This window comes from Anabas testudineus, chromosome 6, assembly GCF_900324465.2.
Source record: "Anabas testudineus chromosome 6, fAnaTes1.2, whole genome shotgun sequence".
Taxonomy (NCBI): domain Eukaryota; kingdom Metazoa; phylum Chordata; class Actinopteri; order Anabantiformes; family Anabantidae; genus Anabas; species Anabas testudineus.
In genome coordinates this window covers 20,767,174-20,791,060 of record NC_046615.1, presented here as the reverse complement: position 1 = coordinate 20,791,060, position 23,887 = coordinate 20,767,174, and the positions used below count along the sequence as shown (strand labels likewise).

General features: G+C 39.3%; 2 protein-coding genes across 3 annotated transcripts; one reads left to right on the top strand and one right to left on the bottom strand.

Annotated features, from left to right (window-relative positions):
* Positions 1-157: 157 nt before the first annotated feature.
* On the bottom strand, positions 158-4,045 carry psma1 (proteasome 20S subunit alpha 1). The gene is made up of 10 exons (XM_026366306.1): positions 3,960-4,045; positions 3,067-3,111; positions 2,861-2,962; positions 2,228-2,331; positions 2,053-2,141; positions 1,823-1,893; positions 1,554-1,683; positions 1,322-1,401; positions 787-891; positions 158-431 (listed from the first exon to the last, which is right to left on the bottom strand). Exons 1-10 carry the CDS (start codon positions 3,960-3,962, stop codon positions 372-374), a joined length of 789 nt encoding a protein of 262 aa, XP_026222091.1. The 5' UTR covers positions 3,963-4,045; the 3' UTR covers positions 158-371.
* A 13,844-nt stretch (positions 4,046-17,889) lies between these two features.
* LOC113166053 (calcitonin gene-related peptide) lies at positions 17,890-23,390 on the top strand. Of its 2 annotated transcripts, XM_026365976.1 has the most exons (5): positions 17,890-17,989; positions 19,054-19,145; positions 20,051-20,185; positions 21,962-22,146; positions 22,295-23,390. In XM_026365976.1, the coding sequence occupies exons 2-4, from the start codon at positions 19,060-19,062 to the stop codon at positions 22,119-22,121; spliced, it is 381 nt and encodes a 126-aa protein (XP_026221761.1). In that variant the 5' UTR covers positions 17,890-17,989; positions 19,054-19,059; the 3' UTR covers positions 22,122-22,146; positions 22,295-23,390. The 2 variants fall into 2 exon arrangements, with proteins under 2 accessions (XP_026221761.1, XP_026221762.1); XM_026365977.1 differs by lacking the exons at positions 21,962-22,146; positions 22,295-23,390 and adding an exon at positions 21,037-21,391 and having other exon boundaries at positions 17,978-17,989.
* The last annotated feature ends 497 nt before the right edge of the window (positions 23,391-23,887 follow it).

The window sequence follows — 23,887 nt, the reverse complement described above, 5'->3', positions numbered from 1 at the left end:
AAGAGATGCTACAAGATCTGCGAGTCAGACTCTTCAAACTCATTGCTGCCTGTAATAGTGATCATCAAGACACAGAAACTTATTCTGTGGTGGCACTAATTGTCAGTCAGATTAATAAATGTGTAAAGTCAACTACTGATGTAACAAAGAGCAGAAAGACAATTCAAAAAACGAGTTTATTACTTGTATAATGGTTCACTTTACCCATACAAAAGCAACATCATACTGGTGGATGTTAGCAGAGAATATTTTTCAGTGTAGCCAGTGGCACACCACAACAACATCTTTCTCCCCTCTAAGAATTTCAGTTGCAGTAAGTGTCAGGTTGGTCTGGGATCTACAGAAAGTAGACTGCAGGTGGGCTTGTTGCCTCAGTGCTCCATTGGCTCATCCGGTGCATCTCCAGCAGGTTCATCTGCAGGCTGGGCCACCTGAGACATAGAAAAGTGGTTTAGTACAAACTGCAAAGCATTGCAAATGCAAAGACAGACATTTTGTGTTATTTTGATGTGTCTTAAAGTTGAAGGCTGTAAAGTAAATCTTGTTTTTCAGTCTACAGTACAATAATAAAATGAAAGTTTAAAATGGGGCTATAAATATATTTTAAAATGCTAATGGTGCATTTTGACACCAAGTCAAGAGTAAAGAGCGAGTAAAGGTTGGAAGCACATCTCTCAGAGTAACAACCACACTTTGCAGCATAGCTGCAGGAAAAATTCTATTATTTGTTTCCTTGAAAGAAGCCAAACATGAGTCCAAACCACATTGGATGGATCCTTGCAGTACCTTTCTCTGTGGCCTCTCCTCCAGTCCCTCCAGGAATGGAGCAACATCATCATCGTCATAAATGGTGAACTCCATATCCTTTCCCACAATGCCAACGGAAACATTCTGAAAACATGGCAAATTTGACAAGAAATGTGTTGTAGAGGACTGTATTTAAGAATAATAAAAAGATCTGCAGCAAATAAGGTTGGTTTTTAACAGCATTTTATCAATTGTTAATCCAGTACTGTTTCTTTTTACCCAATCAGAATATCTCTGAATTCCTTATTTCACATATTTGGGAACTTCTTAAGAAGGAACAAATTCAAAGAACCCATTATTTAAAAAAAATAACACTTAGAGAACTAGAACTCAGTGACAGATGGATAACATTCTTCATTTGCCATTCCGTTAAATCTATATCTAAATATTGTCTACATAATACAATGCTTTTAATTGAGGAATAAAAAATAGACAGCACTTGACTCAACGTTTAATAAATTTTATGTTAGAAATTTTATGAACCAGACACAATAAAACCAGGGAGTTGGTGTACCTTGGTGGTAAGATCCTGCTCAGTGGGGAGGGTTTCTCTGAGAGCACGGAGGCCATGCTGGACCAGCTCATTCAGATTACCTGAAAACAAAACCATACCAGATATGAAATAATGACCTGAATATTTGATAAGCAGCGGCTAAAGCATGTGATAAAATATTACAAATGTCTGACAATATTTAGTTGAGAAAACAAGATGCAGTTAATTACAACAGTTCAAAAAAGTATCTTACAGTCAGAGAATTTATCCATTAATCTCTCCAGGTAGGTGCGTGCAGATTGGGAGCGTGCTCCGATGGACATGGCTCTGCAGTCAAAGTAGTTGGCTGATGGGCAAGTCTGGAAGATGTGAGGTCCCATGTCCTAGGTGACATGAAACAAATAAATTAAATATGAACTGTGGTCACCATTGTTTCTCAATACAGCCCATAGTACAACTATATTCTTTCATTCAGAGAGAACCTACAGTATGTATAGTGTGAGTGCGAATGAGCAAACTTACATCATAGCCAGCAATGAGGAGTCCAACACCGTAGGGCCTCCTTCCATACCGCTGTGTTGGGATTTGGGTTTCTAAGTTTGCACTTAAGGATCACAACTGTTATTTAATTTACGTTTCACAAAATAATTAACAGTTTGATCAGTTTTTCCTAAATTTCAAATACCTTCCACTAACTACACATTTTTTAAAATAGACAACTATTTTTTCACTTCACACAGTAGAAAAGATACTGCTGCCAACAAGAGAGACAAGACGTGACGTGGGGAGAGGCCTGTCGAAGACAAATCTTGAGTCCAAGCACTCCTGACGCATGAAGTTACTGTAAGAGAGAATGTGTTAGTTTTATGTAAAACAAATTACACATTTTAACTGAAACTATTTATCTAGACCATCATAGTGACTGACCAGAGCAGCCTGGCATCAGCTGTCAGTCCAGCAATGGAGATGCCAATGTGGTTGTCAACATGGAGAATCTTCTTCTGGTGGGCAGCCAGTTCTGACTGGGCTCTCTGAAGAAACAAAATGAGACAACTATCACTGTTTCATGCTTTCTTGTGTTCAGGTGTGTTGTGATACAGAAGTCAATTTTCTTTATTTTTCCAAAGAACACAAGATGTAAGGGTTTCATTTAACGTTAATGAACATTTAATATTTATGAGATTGTAGAGTAAGATGACACTTAAATATACATTTCAGACCCAGGTGACTTCTGCTTAAGTTAAATGACCTGTTGTTAAAGGTAGACTTTCTCTAGTTAAACAGCTTATTTGTTCGACCATCTATGAACATACTGTCGCATCTTGCTTGAATTTCTGATCAAATAGCAAAGATATTTTATAATAGATTTAATTTAAATTGGCATTTTGTCTGTGGAACATTTATGCCCAGGCAACGTGAACTATGTGAAAGGATAATCAGCTATCCTAAACTATTTAATTAAGTGAAGTAGAATTTACAGAAACTACTACACGTCCCATTCCTGAGTGAGGAATGAAATCAAACAGCAGAGAATACTTGCAGACAGACTTAAGACTGTACCTTTAGTGCAACCAAGACTGCATGGGTTTTGGATTTGAGTCCTACAGTTGCAGAGCCTTGCTTCACTGCCTCCATGGCATACTCGATCTGATGAATGCGACCCTATGCACACATGACCATGAATCGCATTCTCAATACATGTTACTATGACATGTCATTAATAAATAGTTATTTACTCTTTAAGACGAAGGCCAACAGCGACTTACCTGCGGGCTCCATACAGTCACGTCGTTGTCGTACTGATTGCGGAACTAAAGACAAAAAAAAAAACATTAATCGACATTTATATTACTGAAAACGTGACTATAAAACATAGCAGAACATCGCTCACATAACTGTCCTGCATTGCTGATAGTTTCCTCAGTTACTGACATTTACCAAGATCTACTGAAGGCTGGACTTTTCTAGGCTGTGGTTTTAGGTTACAAATGTGTAAATAATGGATAAGACGACTGGCTTCTGCTTTGTCTTCAGTCTCTTACCCAGGAACATCATATGAAATAGTTTTAACTAAGGCTAGCTGCCATTAGCTGGTTCAAAACAGACTGTACAAATATCTACAGAAACATTACAGTGAGTGGAACTATGTGCCGACTTAAAAATAAGGTAACAGTCTGCAGTCAATTGCCAGTGAGCTGACGGAAAACGAAAGTAAAAGAACACTTCCATTAGTCTGAGTGATGATGGTGGCTAACTTCTGCTAGCTAGCTCCTTAACAGCGTTAGCGTGCTAACTATGTAACAAGCTAACTAACTATCAACCCAAATTTCGTGTTCTAGTTTGGTCGTAAAAGAAAGTACGGCACACTAACTATCAACACGGTTTAATGTGATATCGTCTGTGATAGATTCGCTGCAGACACATGTCATTTAGCCGGCATCAGTGCAGCTAACGTTAGCTGTTACTGAATGTGTTTTGCTTACTCACAGTGCAGTCAAAAGTTAGCTAGCTACCGTTAGCTTAGTGTGTAAATTAACTAAATCTTCCGGGTTCCCTGGTATATTGTAATACTTAAATTTATAATACGACTTATTTACTGCATAGACGTGTTATTTAATATAAAATCGAGCCACATATATCAAATTAAATTCATACTAACCATGTCTGCTTTAACTGTGTCTCCGCTCGGCGCCTGTCCGGATCCTGGTTTGATTTACTTTCCTGAAAGCGACATCAGGGAAAAACAGTAGAGCCCCGATATCAACTCAGTGCTCGATTGTATCGATTGTGCTTTAAGTTGTAAATTTTTAATTTTATACTCAAACAGAAATATTTTTAAGCTGTCGTGGGATGTAGGACATTATATTTTTTAGGTACTAGACAATATATAGGCACTTTACTTAAGTGCTTCCATATTAAATATTACCATATTGGTAAATATATTGTTAGAAGACGTCATATGTCGATTGGTGTCATTTAGTCTGAAGATAAATGAAAGATAAAAGATCAAATCTAACTGGAATTTATAAAACAGACAACAGTTTACATAACGATATATAAATATGAATTAAACAGTCACTGGTTTTCTCAATTTAAATTGTATCATTACAAACAGAATTTATTAATTGCAGCATTATTATGTGCTGTGTATTATAAAACAAGATTTTTCTTGCTAAATCTTCTTCTTTCTTTTCTTTTCTGCACTGAGCTCACACACTGTTTTTACATGAACACTAGGCGGCAGCAGTAAATTAGCACAAGACAGCAGGTGCTTCACTGACTGACTGTCACAAATGACTCACTGCTGTTAGAGCCAAACAGTTCTAGAAGAACGATGAACAAATTGCTCTGTAGATGACAACTGTGGGTGTTTTATATGCATGCTTTTTTTTATGTAAGCCAGTGTGAATTACGCAGAAGTCTGCAGCTTAACCTATGAAAATAATAGAAGTTTACAATAGTTTATATTTAATTTTTTAAATTTATTTTTTATAGTACATAATAACTTTTTAAATAAATGAATTTATAAATAAACAGAACAACAGTAACCATTTTGTCAATGTAAAATTTGTGAAAAGTCAAAGCAGTTCATGCAATCAGCTTCTTTAAAGGTAAATGCCACCCATTTTAATAATTCACGTACTTTGTGCCCCAGACCAGTCAATACACACGACCTTTAAAGTGGAGTGAAAGGTATGCTCTGCTGTCAACACTGAACTCAATGTGTTATCGTTCTTAAACCAAAATTATTTTTATGAACGGGTTAAATACAGTGAGACGTGCTTGAATAATAATTCTATTTTATGTGACAAATGTCAGCAGTTTATTTATTTGAAGCAACTCCAATAAATTTTAATTGTTAAAATGGACACAATTCCTTTAGCAGTGTGAAATCACAGTGAAATTTCTTAAAGATGCTCGTCTACTGTAACAAATACTGGTTTACTAGGATTTAGCAGTGTTTTCTAAATATTCACTTTGGGTGGTTCTTTTGAAATAAAGACAATCAATTGCAGTGATAGCACATAATGACACGTCTCTACTGTGCGTTTACTGAAACACCAAACCATGCACTGGTAGTAGTGATGAATCAGATATTTAGAGAAAATCTCATGCATTCAGTGTTTGTAGTTCAGTTTCAGCTGGTAGATTATAGTTTATAAAGCAGCTTCTCAACCTTTTTACCCTTTAAAAAGAAGCAATGTGCACCTCACACATGTAGACATGATCAGCATCTGTCTGCCAGTAGTAGCCATTTTGATTTTAGTCCTAAAATTAACCACAAAAAAACCAAACAAAGCAAAAAAAGATTTGTAGGAATGTCTGGAAAAGGAAACATAACCTAGTCAGAGTGCTGTCTCTCCTTTCCCGATTCTGTACTTTTCTTTTTGCACTTCATTATTATTGTCCAGACTTCCAGGTTCGGATGCTGACAGGTGTATAGTGGGTTTATTAGTGAGCCTAATAAATGAAGTGTTCCCCCAAATCTTTGAGATCTTAAAAGTATTTTTTATTTTCAAGGGATTCTGTCACTTCCTATGCTTGTGTGTCTCTGCAGACACTTGTGATAAATGCACACTGATAGCCTCATCCTCTCCTGTGTCCAGCCCTGTGTCTGGTTCTAAGCTTGGCCATTGCTTGCCTTTTTTTTTTTGCCTCTGTTAATAATATCTGATGTACCCTTGATCCAGAAGGAGGGGGGGGAGATGAATTAGTAGGGCCATGCTGACGAGCTCTCCTCCTCTGCCAAGGCAACGGCAGCACGGCGGCGGCCATTACATCAGCGCGCCAACCTCCTCCTTTGTGATTGAGATTGTAGAAGCTGTGCTGAGCTCAGCATGTTTTTTCCTGGGGGCCTCATTTAACTCTGCCAAACGGCCCCCCGTTTAATTTTTCAAATGGAGAGCAGTCTGAGTCACTGTGTGATGGGTCCAAACCACAGCGTGGACTCGAGAGGGAGAGGGAGGTGTTTTAAGCAGTGGGAAAGAGTGTGAGTGCACCCATTCCTCTGCCCATTCATGACTTTCAGTTTGTTTTAATCACACGTGGAAAAATAAAACTCCTGCTGTTCGTTTAATACCTTAAAAGCTTTGTATGTCTGAAGACAGCATAAAGATTTTTTCACTTCGCTGTGAGGTTTACCTGAGATGCATTTCATCACTTCTGCACTAGTTGTGTACATCAGTGTGCACCCGAACATGCACTAGCTATATTTACTTTACAGAATTAAATTTGGAACCTGAGTGACCCAAAATTCCTTAAATCCTTTAAATCCCTTTTGTTACTAAAAATAGGTCAGCATGTGTTTTTTGCATGGAAAATGACTGGAGTAATGGGCCTGAAAACTGGCAACTCTGCCAAGGTTGCATTAAGCTGGCAGCTTTCCTATAACAAGGCAGATCAGGGGTCTGCAGCCACGCAGCAAACGAAGGAAAGCCATCTGAGCCCCTCCCCTGCACAAGTTTTATGAGTCTGAACACTGCGTGTCATCAATATGTCGTCATTGACTTTAACATTTCCTACAGCAAAAGGCCAGAGTATACGTGTATATGAGAGGTGAGGTGGGAGTCTTGCAGAGATCCTTTTTCTGTTCGCTGCTTTCAGTTTCCTGGTGTTGACGAAAGTGCTTATGCGGCATTTTAGTGGCAAATGGTTGAAGAGTTCTGTTCTGAATAAAAAAAATTTAAAAAAAGAGCACTTGATATCATCATCAGATAGTTTCTAGCTTATAGCTTAGTCTGTGAACCTAAGAATGGACAGCTAATAAATGTCAAACCACACATTTAATCTATATAAAACCAAACCTAATTCACCACCTGATTACTGGCTTTTCACTAAATTAAACTGTGGGCTAACAGTAACTGGTGAAACTAACACGGCACCGAAAGAAAAACTGAACGAAAGTCCAGGATGAAGTTAGTTTCAGTCATTATATTAACTGTGATTATAATTTTCCTATCAATCATTTTCATTGTTTTAATGCCAGGAAATGCGCCCACACCAGAGACGAAGAACCAGAATCCATCATGTTAATGTTCCGACTGGTCTGATCACAACTCACAGAACAGAAGAACTTTGTACTCTGAACGTTTGAAGATTGTACTGGTGCTATGGAATTTTATTTATTTTTTATAATTTTTTCACAAACAAAACACTAAGACTGATCAAAAATATAATAATACCATGTAAACACAATGCAGCATGTTAACAAATGATATGCTCTTTTTTCCTCTAGAGGTTCTCAGTCAGGTCAAATTAGAGTTCAGTCTGACACTGAAGTAAAAACAAGTCTTAAGAGTGCTCCACTGAGGTAAAACTGATTGACAAGCAACCTCCATATTTTCCAGTCAAACCCACAATGCTAGTTGACCTGTGACAGATTGCGTGGAGACTTGGATATGTAATGCCAGAAGAAGAGCAGGTTACAGTTGTCTGGCAAGAAATTGAAGTCAAGCTGAGCCTGAAAACTGTGGTCTCATCATAAATGTCCAACATACAGAGAATAAACTTTGTTTTTGTGGAATGGGCTTTTCTATGGCGTAGCTACAGTCAGTGTCCTTCTTGTTTTCCAGGTAGCCCTGCACTTTGTCTGATTGGCTGAACACACCTGATCCAGGTAGTCAACAGTCGGTATGTCAGTGACAACAAACAGGGCTGTGGCTTTTGAGGATCAGGTTTGGCCACCCCTTAATCTAAAGCAATCTTAGCAGCTCTCCATGATGCTACTACAGCCAAACGTGAGAAACAACAGCTAAAGTGAACGGTGAGCGTGTATCCTGAGAGGGGAACCTTTTTTTTTTTTTTTACCTCTGCAGTTTTTCCAGGTAATATATAAAGACACAGACACGTTCATCACTCAGGTGGTGGTGATCTGTTTGATTGGACGTCAATCAGACGATGCACATGGGCACTAAGCATAGCTCTGTGGAGAGAGGAATAACATATATAAAAATTAGACATACTTTGTGCACACAATTTCTTTTTTCTATTATTAAAATGTCATGTTAAAACTTACTTATTCAATTTATTTAATAAATTGCTGAACAAGACACAGAAAACCCCGTTTGGTGGGAAGGTCACGAACAGTTAAGCTCTGTGTCTGCCTGTTAAAATCATCTCTGTGTGTCTCTTTTCTTTGCAACAGAAACCCACAAGGACCAAACATCATCAGCATGTTCTGCCTCATTGGTTTTGCTTTTCCAGTTCCAGGAGTAATTTGTCTGAAATTGATCTTAGCTGTTGCTCCCTATTTGTTTTAAAATGAAACGTCCACACTTGAGTTCACTCAAAATAAAAAGTGATTTTCCTCTCATGAGACAAAGGAATGACAATGTGAGTGGACCAGTTGTCCTCTGGGGAGCCTTGTTTGCACGGTTTGGCAACTCCAGTCTCGACTTAATAACATCTCAGATTTATTTTTTGTGTTTTGGTCTTTTTTCAGTCTTCAGTTTCAGTTATTTGAATCAGCTCCTGATTCAAATAACACACAAGATTTTCCAGCTTTAGGTGTTAGACATGCTGTGACCGCCCATAGTGACACAAGATACTTCCACCAATGTTTTTCTCATCATTGTGGAAACAACAGTAATGTAAAGATGTTTGACTTCTGATAACACAGACTGAACTATTTTGAAAACGAATGCACTGAGACTGCTTGTTCATTTGTCGTCCCTCGTCATTGTCAATGCAAAAACATCTCATGATGCCAAACCTGTCGCAGCCAATCTTTACAAATGTTTTTTTTTGTTTCTAAAGTCAGTTTTCTGCTCATAGCGAAAAAGAAAAGAGGAAAACAGTTTTTTATGCATTTTAATTAAAGTCCTAAATGAACTTAAAAACGAAATTTATAAAAAATCTGGTCAATTCAAGCCACAACTGGAGGCTACCTCATAACTGGTAGACCTACATGGACTATACCTTGCTGTTCATCTGTTGCTTTGAGCCCCACAACTTGTCTTTTCTCCTGAACTGCAGAGTTTGAGATGAGACGCCTCAAGTCTGCACCATTGACCATGGAACCAGTTCTAGAGACTTTAGCTCTACTAGCAGACAAAAAGAGTCTTCTCCTCCTGCTCTACGAGTGTGACTCCATTTAGACAGATCCAAACTGACTAAAAGTTAGAACAAAAAATAATTTTGATATTGTATGTGTGGATATCATATACTAATAAAACTATGCAGCCTAATTTGTTTACCGTATAGAAAAACAATTTAAGGTTTAGTGCCTCTTTGACTGTTGCCTCTACCAGACAGCCACACAACACAACAGCCAAAGAACAACATAATATAACAATTTACACTAATATAAATTCTATTTTGATGGGGTTACTCTATTGTGACTGGTTTTCATGCAGTTTATTGTTGTATAATTTACATGCAAACACATAACCTGGTTGTATATGAATAGATATTTACTTTTAAGCAGTGTATTTGTTTTGTTTTGTTAGTAAAACAAAGAAAAGACTGTTGTAAAATTAATTACTTTAAAGAAACACAGACAGCTCTCCAGCAAATGTTAAAGAATTAATCGCATTAATTCATCTAGCACTTAGTTTGTACAGTAAAACTAATGTGAGTGGTTACTCTCTGAAATGAGAGTATTCTCTTCTGTCAGACGGCTCTAAATTGATTAGTTTAATATCTACAATTTAATATTGAGCAGCAAAAACACAGTTAATAACACAAATCAACTTTGATGATGGGAAGAGCTGTAAGAAGCTGGGAGAGTCTAACAGTGCAACTTCATCATGAGTCACCCTTTTGATTTTGTTGTCACTTCTGATCAGAGGTATTTCACAGGAGATGAATGTTTGACACAGGAGCCACTCTGCTGCCTGATGAATCAGTCGGATTTCTGACTCGTGTCAAGTTCAGTTCAATGAGCCTCACGCTGGCGTCACCCGTTTCTTTCCGCTCCTTGTTATTTGGTTAAGGTCAAAGTACAGTTGCTCTCTATCAGTATTTTAACGTATCAGGCCACTTTGTGTGCAGAGTACTCTGTATATAAAGTCAAATAGAGTTTATAATCTTGAGCCCTGTGTATTTTACAATGGAGATCTAAGATAAATAATGACACTAAAACACAATACAACTGAAAAACAGTGGAGTCCTGTGGAGGTTCCTGCATTATGTCTAGTCTTTCAAATCAAGTTTCACCACCTAAGCTCACCCAGTCTCCAAAGAGATGCTGTTACTACCTGGTCTGTACAGCCTACTCGATTTGTTTTATGCATGTGCAGAGAAGCAGTTTATAACTGTGATGCCACATTATCTGGTTAGCGAATTGTTAATCTCTTAACACAGTAACGCATGAATACACAGCCAGTGTCTCATTATATACATTTGTTGCACCTCTCAGTAGTACTTTGTACCAGTAAACTGTAGAACACAATATGTTGGCTGTATGGATCAAGTAGTGACACAGGCACCAAGAAAGTTCTTTGATTTCTTTTCTAAAACAAATCAGCAGAGAAAAACATGGAGTTTGCGAAGATTAAGTGCAAAATTACTAAAGGTGAATCCGCTATGGTATTCATGATGAAGTCCTAGGAAAAGATTAGATGCTATGCAGGACCCTCAAGCTCCCAGACCTCTGGCAGAGTGTGAATGTAGAAATATAACAGTGACTTATTTGAATGATTGCAGGCTGCAGTAAAAAGCCACTGACTGATTTGTATGAGCCATTGCTATGTGGTCATGTCATCAGCTTTGATGCTGTGATTTATCCTGACACTGAGTATGAAAGTATGTACCGGTGGTTGCAGCAGAGCAAGCATGACAGCAACTGAGGACAGGGGGGCACTGCCAATCAATAATCACAGAGATGAAGACGTTCAGGACAGAGTCTGTCCACAGAGGAACGAATTCTGTTCCATAGCAAAGGTTAGTTCAGCTTGATATTTACACTGTTTGACTGTCGGATTAGCTGTTTTGGGAATTCAATAAAATACTGTAGTGTGGACATGCTTCTGTGTCTTGAAGGAATCGTTTTGCGGTGGAGTGAATGTTCTACCAAGTTTCATAAGGCCAGATTTTTAAATCTTGGAACTTGTGGGATTTGGCACCTATCAGGCAGGGGGCACTTTAGTGGCAACGTTTAGGTGGGCGTGTGATCAAGTGTTGTTCTAGAGACACCTGGCTGCTCCGGCAAATCCATTTATTAAACCCTGATAATGGCCTCTTGTGCTTCAGGATCCATCATGTCACAATAATGGCTTTTACGAGTGAAGGGCGCTTTTAACTGCATTTGACTGATAGGAAAAACTGTCCCATTTCTGGTGAGCAGAAAAAAATGCTGTGGCTGAACACACCATATTAATTTCATTGCCATGCAGGCTGGACCATTAACTGGTAGACTCAATTACATCGATGTGAGTGCCATATCAAGAGAAAGAAGAGGTTCGGGATTCAGGGATATGAGATGCTTTCCTCTGAAAGGGAGAAACAAGGGATAATGAGTTCTCTTTGGTGAGACACATGGCAAAGGAACGGCAGAATAAGAATAAAGATATGTGTTATGAAAGAAGATGGTGAAAAACACAACATCCCACAAAAGATGATGCAAAAAGACTCGAAGACTCGAAACGAAAGAAAAATATGTGCAGAAAGTAGAGAGAGTTTTTGGTATTACAATAAATCATCTACAGATACAAATGTTTGCCCATTAATGAAAATTTCCTTTCTCATTTTTTGTAACTTGAGCATCTTAGAGCCACACTGAGAGCCAGAAACGTCCAACTCTCACTGTAGCGCTGCTGCAGAGGCAGAAATTATGGCATATTCTTGGGTCTCATCCAAGCTTTATAACCGCATAACGGTTAACTTTCTATAAATACCACAGGACACAGTCCAAGTTGATCAAGTGTGATTGAATCTGAAATGACTTCAAAGATGAGAGCCAAGTTTCCTTAAGATACTTCAGAGGAACTGCTTGCCTTTGCCCAGCTTTTGACAGGCCACCCAGCCTGAGTCACGCCACGTTACTTAAGGTGCATCAGAGTTATTTGAGTAAAAATAAGGGTTGCAATACACAAACTTTCAAGCAGGATTGATAGCTTAAAGGGCTGTCGAATTTATTGTTAGTTATAGATTATCCAGACTTGGCTCACAAGGGGTTTTTGGATGTTCTGAAGTTTTGGTTTACATCATTTTATAATTTCAGGTGGACTCTAGGTTTCTGGTGGAGGGTGTGCACAGTTCAACAGATCATTAGCTAAGCCCAGCAGTCCTTAGAGATGACAGATTATGCTCAGTGTTGGGATAATACTTTTATCCATTTATTCAAAAACTGCTCATATTTCTTATAATCTGCCTTTATACAGTGCTTCCTCTGATGCTGAAACACTTTGTTTTAGCTCATGCCGGTGTGCAAGCGGTGGATGAAGTGAATGAGCACCACCCCGTTCTTCTGTCAGCATAGTTTTATAATGTTTATTATTATTTAAATGCCAGCAAGTCCAGCCATATACAAAATTATGTGAACCTTTTGGAATTTCATTGTTTTTTGTATTAATTTGTCATAAAACATAATCTGATCTTCATTTAAGTATTTATCTAAGAGTATTAACAAATATAAATGAACATACACAACATATATATTAACAAATATAATGTAAAGTAATAACACACACACACACAAAAAAAAATCCGATCTTTCATGTATTTTTTAAAAACAACCATAAAAACCTCCTAGTGATGGTACTTCTTGGGAGAGTAGCCACAGTCCCAAAGTGTCCATATGTAGATTGTTTGTTTGACTGTAGACTGGTGAATTTCTGAAGCCTTCACTTTGTAATCCTTTCCAGCTTTATTTATTTTTACTCATTGAAGACATAAAATATCCGAATTTGTTTTGTGTTACTATTTTATATATTATATTTGTTAATACTTGACTTAGATGAAGATCAGATCACATTTTATCACAAAAGAATCCAGAAAATACTGAAATTCCAGTTTCAGTTAGTTTTTCTTGCCACTGTATGTTGGAGCCAGAATCACATCTGAAATATGACAAGTTGAACCACCTCAAGTCATGTGACAGAGCAGACAGAGACACAAGGTATTTGGTTTTGTTTATTCTACATAAATAAATGTAAAAGTATGAAAAAGCATCACATGGTCTTTTAAATTATTGATAGTACAACCCTTTTGTTGTTGTGTTTTACAGTGATAACTGAGAGGTCTATTGTTAAGACCTTTAGTTATTCATCTCATTTCTATTCGGTTGCTGCTGCTTTTTTCAGCGAGAAACCAGCAATTGTTTCACTGACAATTATCGAGCCAGCTGATTAAGCAAACGTTTCATGGATTCATTAAAAAAACACTGTATGACGGTGACGTCATGTTTCTGGCTGACTAATTTGATAATTCACATTAACTGACATCTCTTTATTTTGGCATCTATCACAAAGCTTCTCTATTATTATCTTCTATGTCTTTATTTGTGATATTTGACCTGTTTGCTGGGTAAACATTGGACTTAATAGAAATTAGCTTGGGGACATGAACACTACTGTCCTCCAGTTAGACCAGTATTTCTTTACCTTGTTGTTGAATGATGAGGCTTTGGCTTCAGTGTTAAGTCTGTAAAGACCCAAATAAAGATTCAAGATTGGAGCTGAGTTGTACAGTTAGTGCACCAGAGTCTAAGACTGTAAGAGGTCTTGTGTTTTATTACAAACTGTGAGTGGATGAAATAAATGATTAACTGGCTGATTCTCTGGCAGCCACAGTCGCAGCACAACTCAAATCCACTTTCACCATGTTTCTGCTAGTCAGCTCACTTCATTCATTCTTGTGTAATCATGACAAATAGGACTCCCAACAGCTACTTTTCGGAAGCACAAACTCTCCTCAGCGTTGCTCTGTCCATCTACAGCATCTGTAAGTGTCTCGCTATCGATTGCAGAGACGTCTCTTTTTCGTGTTAGCTGCTTTTTCTTGAATAAATGTGGAGGAGACACAAGCAAGCCCGGCCGATCAGACAGTGATGTCAGAGCCCGGGGGCCAACGTCTCTCCCACGCTGTGATGCTGAAGGCCACTGATTGATATTTTGAGGTCTCAACGATTTAATGTAATCTCCCTAATGTCTGGGGGTGCACAAGAGCAAACGGCTGGAAACTTAAAATACTGCTCTGCTTCCTCCTTAACATTTTACACGCTTCCTTAACTGATGACCCGTCCTCGAATGTTAGCGTGACCTTACTTGCAGCCACTTGTCCTGCCGGTTTAGCAGATGGAACATGTTGTAACACCTGCCTCATGTCCTCCCCTACAACCTGTTTTTGCTGAGCAGTAACAGGTGTTTAAACACGGTCCCTTGACTCCGTGATGTAAAAACCACAAAGTGACACCAGTTCCACCACTTGAACTCGCATTTAATCAGGTGGCTTGCCTTCTTTGTGGTGGCAAGCCACTGATTAGATTTGGAGATTGAGAGCCATTACAGGAGGCTGCAGTTGGATAATGACTTAAGTGCTGTTTCGCCTTCCTTTCTATTCAGGAAGTGATTTATCTGGATGGATTTGGCCTTAACTGACTGGGAGGTGCCCACTGGTGAGCGGCGGTGCCGTTCATAGATCATATCTCTCTGCTCCGACCCTATCAACACTCACTGTCCTCTCAAAGGCGTTTTATTGACATTGTAATATTGGTCATATTCACAACTTGTGAACTAGGATCTTACTTTCTCTTGTTCTTAAAGGATAGTTGTTATTTGTTTTGCATCATTTTAACTACTCAACTACTTTAATTATCGCTCAATTGTTGTTTCATTTACTTATTATTTTGTTTATTGTAAATTAAATGTATTTGAGTATTTTTTTAATTTTTGATCTTTAGACAACACAAGATATTTGGAGACGTCACTTTGAACTGCGCAGTTTATTTAAAAAATCTAATTTAACTGCTCAAAAATGTAAATATATGTGTTTTCCTTTGTTCCTTCCTGGTATCATTGCTGTGCCGCTTGAATGATTTAAGTTTTTTTTTTTTTTTAGTTCAGATTATTATAGTTAAAAATTAGCTTCCATTATTTGAGGGCTAGTTTGTAGTTTGTAGAAATTACATCCCTAATATGTGATCATGTGTTAGTGGACATAACTGTCTCATCACTGTGTTCATAAAGGTTTTTCTTGCAATGCTTGAACACAGATGCAGCTCATATGAAGGTGAACGTGAATATGAAAATGTGCTAAAAACAGATTATCGTATGCTAATTTTGTAAAAAGGTTTTTAAAATGTGCTTGTTGAAAGGATAAAGATGTTTTAAGGACACAGTGAATAACAAGCAATCAAGTTTCATGGAAAGTAATCAAAGCGTGACAGCCAAAAGCATCCACAACAGTACGAAAGTCAATCATCTGTGTCCATCGTCTAGGTTTAGTGATTTCCTGCATTTCCCTGGATGTTCTTCATCAAGCCTCAGATAACTGGTGTGAATTGTTTCCATTTATCTGTGGGTGGCACTCAACTATTGAAAACCAGTGGTTGTAAATTGTTCTTCCTTTTCTAAGAATTACACATACACTCGTTAGTCTGGTCGTAATCGTTTGTTTTACAAGTTATTGAAAGAGAAACAACAGATATTCACGGAGGATCCAATATCCAATATCAAGCTAATTTCACTCTAATTGTTTTGTGTAGGTGGAGAAGACAATAAGAACAGCTGTCCGCGGAGAAATACTGAGGGTTGCGCCCCTCGAGTAAACAAACTCACAAAGGATTGTGAGTTCAGTTCATAAAGGAGCATTGAGGCTTTTGTTTAATGTTTATCTGGTCATTATGAGGACACGATATTATGTTTAGTCACCAAAAGATGAGAAGATACTTTAAACCATGATTTGCATGAGGTGATGGGAAGGTCAGGTGACAGGTGCCACCGTGGGAAAGGGCATCTAGTGGTCAGGAGGTGAATAGCATCAAATAAATCCAACAGGTATTGTGACATTACTTCCATAAGATACTAATATTTCTATATGTTTGGCACTTTCTCTAATTCTCTGAACCATTTTCCAACATGAGTAAAGGAAATTCAATTAGTTTTAAAACATCTTCACCATTTATAACCTTCTGTTTTCTGCTGATTGTCCAGGTTACCATTTGAACTTCAATTGCTCCTGTATTCTCAAAGGTTTACATGAAAGGTCAAGCATCTGAAGCAGATTTGGGAAAGTTAAGTTAGCAGTCTCTAGGTTTGTTTCAGTCTGTCTGGCACAGTAGACCAACTTAAGCAGGACAGTGCAGGTAGAAAAGGGATGTGGCTTGAGACCCGGCAGCCGTCTATTCAGCAGTGATTTAGTGTCTGACATGGGTGAGCCTTGTGGCTCAATAGCACTAAAAGGCTCATCCTGTCTAATGGGGTTCTTCTATGATGCAGACAAGGAGTGGCAACCCCCCCCCCCCCCTTCTTTTACTCTGACATATTATCTTTCACATACACACAGATTTACACACACTCCCACTGTACACTCATTCATTTTATCCACTGTGCAGAGACTTGGAGTGCTCTCCGACAGATATACACACAAACACACACACGCTCTGTGTGCACACAGGAGTTTGGGCACACAAACACACACACACGCACGCAATACACACACATGCTGTCCTGCACACTAATGAAAAGGAAGGGAATTGAGAAGATGGTGCCCTACAAACAGTTGTGTAATTGCTTTTGAGAAACGGCTCTTGTTGGAGGCTGTCATCGATTGGTCTTTGCAGAGGACAACTCAGTGTGTGGGAGGAGGCAGTGATCATTACTGGACTGACTGTGGTATCACTTTATTAACTCAACTAGTTTCACTTTGTGTAGGGGAGACGTCATGCTCACAGTGGAACAGTAGTTGCTGTGAGAGTTTCAGATCAAAAACACATAAAAATACAGAATTCAAGTGGCAGAAGACAGAAACTTCACAATGCTTTGTACACTGAAAGTAACAGTGCATGGGTTGAAGACATGTAAAAGTTATCCTCCCCAAAGACGCCCCAGATGATTACAAAACTGATTATCAGTGGCCTGCAGAGAGCTGTAACATCGTGGGCATAGTGCTTGAGTTAGTGTCATCCAAACAGCTTTGAATGAATGAAGAACCAGAAGTGCGTCACTGTGTAGTATACATCACTCCCCAGCAGATGGCCCCGCCTGCAAGTGCTTAGGTGAAAGGGGGGTGGTGGTGGGGGGGCCTTATTGATTTGGCATTTGAAGTATAGCACGCAATTTTTGGAAGCTTCTCAAAATATTTATTGCTGGTGATGCTTCTCCACGACCACCAGTTTGCTTTGCTTCCTATTTAATCAATGACATCAATGTAAATTGGGGATAGCAAATGGTCCAAATGACTGGTGAATTTTGTGAATGGGTCACTTAGTGACTGAGGAATGACGTCAGCGCAAAGCCATATCCCTTATTAGTGAGCCATGACTGAGGGGAGCCATCCCATTGGCTCGCCGTAGCATCGGAACAACGTGATTGGCTGCTGGTGGATGATCAAACACCTACACAGTCAATGCACAAATCCAAGTGGTGGGATATATAGGCTGGTGCGTTGGCGCTGGATGCAACAGAATCAAGAGTTGTTCTGCAAGTTGAGAGAAAGTCAACTTCTAGTGTTTCGCATAGAGATACATAGAGAGAGAGATTTCCATATTTATATACATATATATTTTTTTCTGGGTGATTCTCACTGAAGGTAAGTGTTGACTTTTAATTTAGTGTTGGGTGGCAGTTTGACTGTAAATGTGTTTGATGAGCTGTTTGCATGTCTGTGTGGACCAGAGGGGATTTAGACCCAGAGTCACTGTGCTATACTGTGGTGACGTGATTGTATTGGTAATGGGGTTGGAGTGTGGCCAGTGGGGTCACCAGTATCACCTCTGTGCATTTAGAGAGTGTCCTGTCTGCTACTTGAAGACCAAAAACTTAGATACAGGTGGAACGGGGAGAAAACGGAGGAGATGTGGAGAAGAAGGGAGGAAAGGGAAGGGACTCAAAAATGAGAGGAACCTGAAGAACAGCAAGAGAAACTGAAAAGAAAAGATAGAAAAGAGTGTGTGTGACTGAGAGAGAGAGAGAGAGAGAGAGAGAGAGAGAGAGAGAGAGAGAGAGAGTGCTGGCAGCTCATTACATTAATGCACTGGTCCCTTAGGGAGTTGGCAAGCTTGGAGCACCCCCCCTTCCCTTTCTCTTTTCACCCCTCCTCTTCCAGTGCTAGAAATTGCTACATGCAGAGCACAGCCTAGGACTCCCACCTACCATCACACACACACACACACACAAACACACACACACACACACACACACACACACACACACACACACACACACACACACACACACATTCATGCTCAGAAACACACACGCTCCCACCCCTGCAGGCATGTCACACTCTGAAACCTGCGGCGTGTGACATGAGAGAACTACCTGTCCTCTGCTCTCGGCTGGATATTTTGCAGGAACAGTGCGTCTTGCAGAAGAAGAGCAGGGGGGTTGTTACATGGCTTCATTTTGAAATGGGGTTGTGTGGAAGTAAAGGCTGGGATGTGTGCAGGGCAGAGCTCACCTTTCTGGGAAGTGACAGAAAGCTTTTTTCCTAGTTGCAAATTTGTCCAAACTTCACAAGAGGATCAGATGCCACCAAGTATGTTTTCTAGATTAGTAGTGTAAGGTGACTGAGAACTTCTTTTAGCTTTAGAATGTGAGCTGCGGTAGTTTTGCGCACATGAAAATGATGGGGATGTCTCTCTTGCTGTGCAGGGGACCATGGTAATGTTGAAGATCTCTGCTTTCCTTGTTGCCTACGCCCTGGTCATTTGCCAGATGTACTGCTCACAAGCCGCCCCTGCCAGGTGAGACACAACATTTTACACTTTAAATTCTCCAGTGGCGTCTTTTCTAGAAACTTGACATGTGTAAAAAGGTTTAATGGACTTAAATTCCCAGTTTGTTAGGATTACAAGCAGCATGTTTAAAGGTGTAGAGGGGCTGAAGCAAAGATGATATCTTTAAAAATATTATTTTTTACTAGAACAATTTGACTTTTTTGACCATGGAAGTTTTTCTGTGATGCTAAAAATATGAGAAGAAGAAACGGCAAAGGGTCTGTGTAAGAGGCAGACTAAGAAAAAGCAAATAAATGCAGATAGTACAGATAATAATGATGATTTAATATATAACATAATATATCAAAATGTAATGTAATAATAATTTTGTTATCTGTTGGATTAAATTTATCATTTAAGCACAACATAAAAAAAAAAACAGCAAATCATACACTTTTTTTATTTTCCTAAATGAAATGGAATAATTGAACACACAAACAGAAAAAACAAGTGTAATTCATTCAGAGAACGTTAAATTAGATCTGTATAAGTATATAAAGCCTCATTCGAGCCACTCCCCACACTGTTCCCATGAAGCTATTGATTTAGTAATAAATCTAAAACCGGTTGCAGCCCCTCACTCAGATGGGGCACTTTCCCTAGATTGTTTCCCCACGTTGGCTGGGGGCCCTCCAACTCAGACGTCATCCCTCTCAGAGTTGGTGACGTCCCAGCCAACCTTACTGACCCCTCCTATCCATCCGGCCACTCCATCAGCACCCTACCCCACCCTAACACCCCTGTATACCCCCACTCCCCACCCCACCTTTTAACTGCAGGTGATAATTCTAGCTAAATGATTTAATGCTGATCTCAATGCCTGTCCTCCCCCAACACCTCTGAAATCCTCCCTGCTCGCCCCGTCACCACAGACCGGGTTTAGAGTCCATGTCAGACCGAGTCACGCTCACGGACTATGAGGCGCGAAGGTTACTCAACGCCATTGTCAAGGAGTTTGTGCAGATGACGGCAGAGGAGCTGGAGCAGCAGGCAACTGAAGGAAACAGGTACAGATGACTCTTTTTCATTAAGAATATTTTTAAAAACAAATTTTTCCCTGCACAGAATCAGCCAACAAAGGATTCTGCTAATGAGAGAATAGACGGGTAACTTATTAAACCAAACTTCTTTGGCCTCAACATTAACTGACAGCTCCTTTTTGAGCTGCTGTGTTGGATATTGTGTAGGAACAACATAATTTTCTGGTTTCACTTTTAACACCGATGAAGATGCATCTTTTTAGCCCCTCACTTGGGTTCAGTCAGGCATAGAGGTATGTACTACTCTGCAGACTAAAATAGAGAAAAATGAATGAATATAAAAAGATGCTAATACACACAAACAAAAATATCTCTATTCTCTGTCATGACCCTCCTCCCGCATGGATGAGTTTGACTTTGTTTGAACAGATTACTCTTTCCAGCCTGCCTGCCGGGCATGTGAACAGTGTATGCCTAACGGAACAAATAAGTCTGCATGATGTCAATTAAGTGGAGTTGCATGACAGTGGGAAGCGACTGGTTTCTGTTTGTTTTGTGGGTGTAAAAGATGTGACATTATGAGATTGACTGGGGGTGGGGGTGGAGGTTTGGCGCATGAGGGGAAGGATGACAAGTTCTTTGAATGATGGGAAGAAGACAGAAAAAGCATGATGCAGGGAAGCGGGAATGTTTTTCTTTATACTTTTTTAAAACCTGTGGTGGCATGAGAAAGAAAAGCATGTGAGAGAAGCAGTGTGTGAATGGACGAAAGAAAAAACACAAGCACAAAAAAAAAAACAACAAAATGTTATCTGCATGTTTTCTCTTATCTATGAGCCTGTTCTCTGCATGTTTTTTGTGTGTCCCCTCCCCGACAGCATGGACAGGCCCCTAACCAAGCGCTGCTCCAATCTCAGCACCTGTGTGTTGGGCAAACTGTCTCAGGAGCTGCACAAGTTGCAGACGTTCCCTCGCACGAACGTGGGAGCAGGAACGCCCGGCAAGAAGCGCAGTGCGCCTGAGAGCGACAGCTATGCAAGCTACGGCGAGACGTTTGACAGCATCTAACCCCTCCTCATCTGTATCTCCTCCTCTTCCTTTTCTTTTCCCTTATGTCCTCTTCCTTTTCCCAACCCAGATTTTTCTTTTTGATTTTGTATTGGCAAGTGCATGTTGAGTTTACCTGCTTGATTGATATGAGGAGAAACAACCTTTAACTGCAACCAACCTTTCAGTTCTTTTCTCCTTCCCTCTCTTTTTGGCAGAGAATGATTTGTCACTATCATTCCAGACAATCACTTTTCATAATTGTAAGTTAGGTCCCAGTTCAGACACTCATTTTGGTGTACTGTATGTGCAATGATTTGATGGCATGCCAAAGCCCCTGAAATTCAAGAGTTAAGAGAGATCACGTAATCCAACTATTAATAAATGATCCACTCCTGCGACACCATGTTTCTTGTTCAATAAACGTATTTTTCTACCAGGAAGCCTTAGCTCACTCTCATTCTTATGGCTCCTTTAAAACAGTCAATGGGTACCTTATAGACACATTTACAAATCTGGACATAGAAGTCATTTAATAGGGTTAAGAGCATCTGATAATCTCTGAACCTCTCATCAAGTCCAAAGGTAAGGAAAAGGATAACCTGCTGAAAAATAATTACAAATCACTGCATGCTTTATGTGTGTTTTTACCTTCTGCATACAAAGAGACTGTATGTGTATGTCTGTGTGTCAGTGTTGTCTGGTTCAGTGTCACAAGAGATGCTGGCGTTAACCCCGTTTGCTCTCCTGAAGCAGCGTTACAGCACAGAAGCGAGCCTGCAACACGGCAACCTGTGTGACTCACCGCCTGGCAGACTTCCTCAGCCGGTCGGGAGGAATGGGCAACAGCAACTTTGTCCCCACCAACGTTGGCGCCAAGGCCTTTGGGAGGCGGAGGAGAAGCGTCCAGATGTGAGCGCTCCGAAAACTTCAGGAAAATGGTAAAAGAAGACTCATTTTCTACCACTGTCTTCATTCTTTGACCACCATTCTGTGTTGTCTGTGCTATTTTTGTTTGTGTTATTAAAAAGGCCAAGTTTTAAAATGATAATAAATTAAAATGTTCTGTTTTTTCTTTCTGTCTTTCAGAGGTTGAATCCCAATAAGAAAACATCAGAAAAAAAAAAACCTGAGAGCAAAAATCACCAAAAAACAAAATCAAGCAGAAAATAACCGACTGGCCCCTCGTCCACATTGACATTCTTAAGATAAAAAAAAATAAAACGTCGTCACAGGACTTTCTGTCCCCATCTCCATCCTGTTAGTGAAACCTTTTTGCTTTTGGCAAATACAGTAAGAGAAAGAAAAAAACTAACAAACAGAAAAAAGCACTTTAGTTATGTACATGAACAAATGAACTTCAGAAGAAGAGAACATCCTAATGGTTCTTCTTTTTTATACATGACTATCATTGGAAAATAAAGTGAAAGCAGCAGTGGTATCACCTTATTTTTTCTTCCTTCCACCTTGTTAGAGCACATTTCTTCCACATAATCCTCCATACTCCAACATTATCCATAGTTCCCCTTCCTCCCAAGCGTACCCTGTTTTGCTGTGTGCGAGAGGGACGACCATTAAAGATCAGCCTACCCAAGGCCCCCCCACAACGGCTGTTGTCTTGTGCCTTGATGTAGAACAATTTACATGAACATGATTGTACAGCTCTGATTCGAGACGATAAAGAAGACCCGAGCGAGGATGAAGAGAATGAAGACACATTAATATTGTAAACAATATTGTGAAAACAAATTTCAGCAAGATTAAAATGTATTTTAGATACACTCGGGTTTGGGGTACTTGTGTTATTCTTCAAAGGTTTATAAGCATTTAGGTGTAGAAAGAAGTTGAACAGCTGAAATATTGAAAAGCTCATATTTGTACATTCATTTCTGCAATATTTGTAAACACTGTCCATACATGATAAATAATACCTTCACAGAAACAGATTCATGTGTAAAGCACTGGTTAAACTCACACTGGAAAGTAGTAGCACACATCTGTAATTTGCCAAAAACACTGATAATCAAATCTACAGTCATGCACTACTGTTGTACAGTTTGGGTGACTTTGTATGCAGCGAACACATCAGTTTCACGGGGAGTATTTTCAACTGACTCCATAGCAGCATGGATATGATATGGATATATGATGATAATAGATAACAACTGCATGGGCAATTGCTTAATAAAAGGCAGCCAAAACTGCAGTCAGACTTGTTCTTCTTTAGCTTCAGTGGAGATGAATGCACACCACTCAGTCCAGTCAGAATTGGTGCCTATTTCCATTTACATAAATGATGTATTAGAAGCTAAAAGCACAGACATTACACAGGATATTGTGCTTTTGGCATCAGTGCAGAGACAGCAAAGTTTGGGGTTTGACAAGACACACCATCTATTCTTTTTTATTTCTGATACAGCTTACAGAACACATTATAGTTCAAGTTGCCTTTACATTCAACAGTTTGGGGTTCTCTTGTTTTTACAGCAGCACTCCAATAGATGGCAATGTAATTATCTTGAAAAAAGTTTCAGTCGAGCTCTGCAGCGTCTCACAGTTCAGACTTGAATAATAAATGCATTTAAAAACTACCATCCATCTGTGATAAATTTGAGCTCTTGTCCATAAGTTTCTTCAACTACCTCGGCAGATGTTTCAGGCCTGTTACGTTTTATGTATTTG

What these genes read in the sequence shown, in the direction of transcription:
- psma1 (XM_026366306.1), bottom strand. An exon ending in CAGTCTTGGTTGCACTAAAG is followed by an intron (nt 2,332 to 2,860) that starts GTACAGTCTTAA and finishes TTGTTTCTTCAG; the next exon opens with AGAGCCCAGTCAGAACTGGC. An exon ending in AGGAGAGGCCACAGAGAAAG is followed by an intron (nt 432 to 786) that starts GTACTGCAAGGA and finishes TCTATGTCTCAG; the next exon opens with GTGGCCCAGCCTGCAGATGA.
- LOC113166053 (XM_026365977.1), top strand. Translation starts at nt 19,060, where the DNA reads ATGGTAATGTTGAAGATCTCTGCTTTCCTTGTTGCCTACGCCCTGGTC. An exon ending in TCACAAGCCGCCCCTGCCAG is followed by an intron (nt 19,146 to 20,050) that starts GTGAGACACAAC and finishes CCGTCACCACAG; the next exon opens with ACCGGGTTTAGAGTCCATGT. An exon ending in CAGGCAACTGAAGGAAACAG is followed by an intron (nt 20,186 to 21,036) that starts GTACAGATGACT and finishes CCTCCCCGACAG; the next exon opens with CATGGACAGGCCCCTAACCA.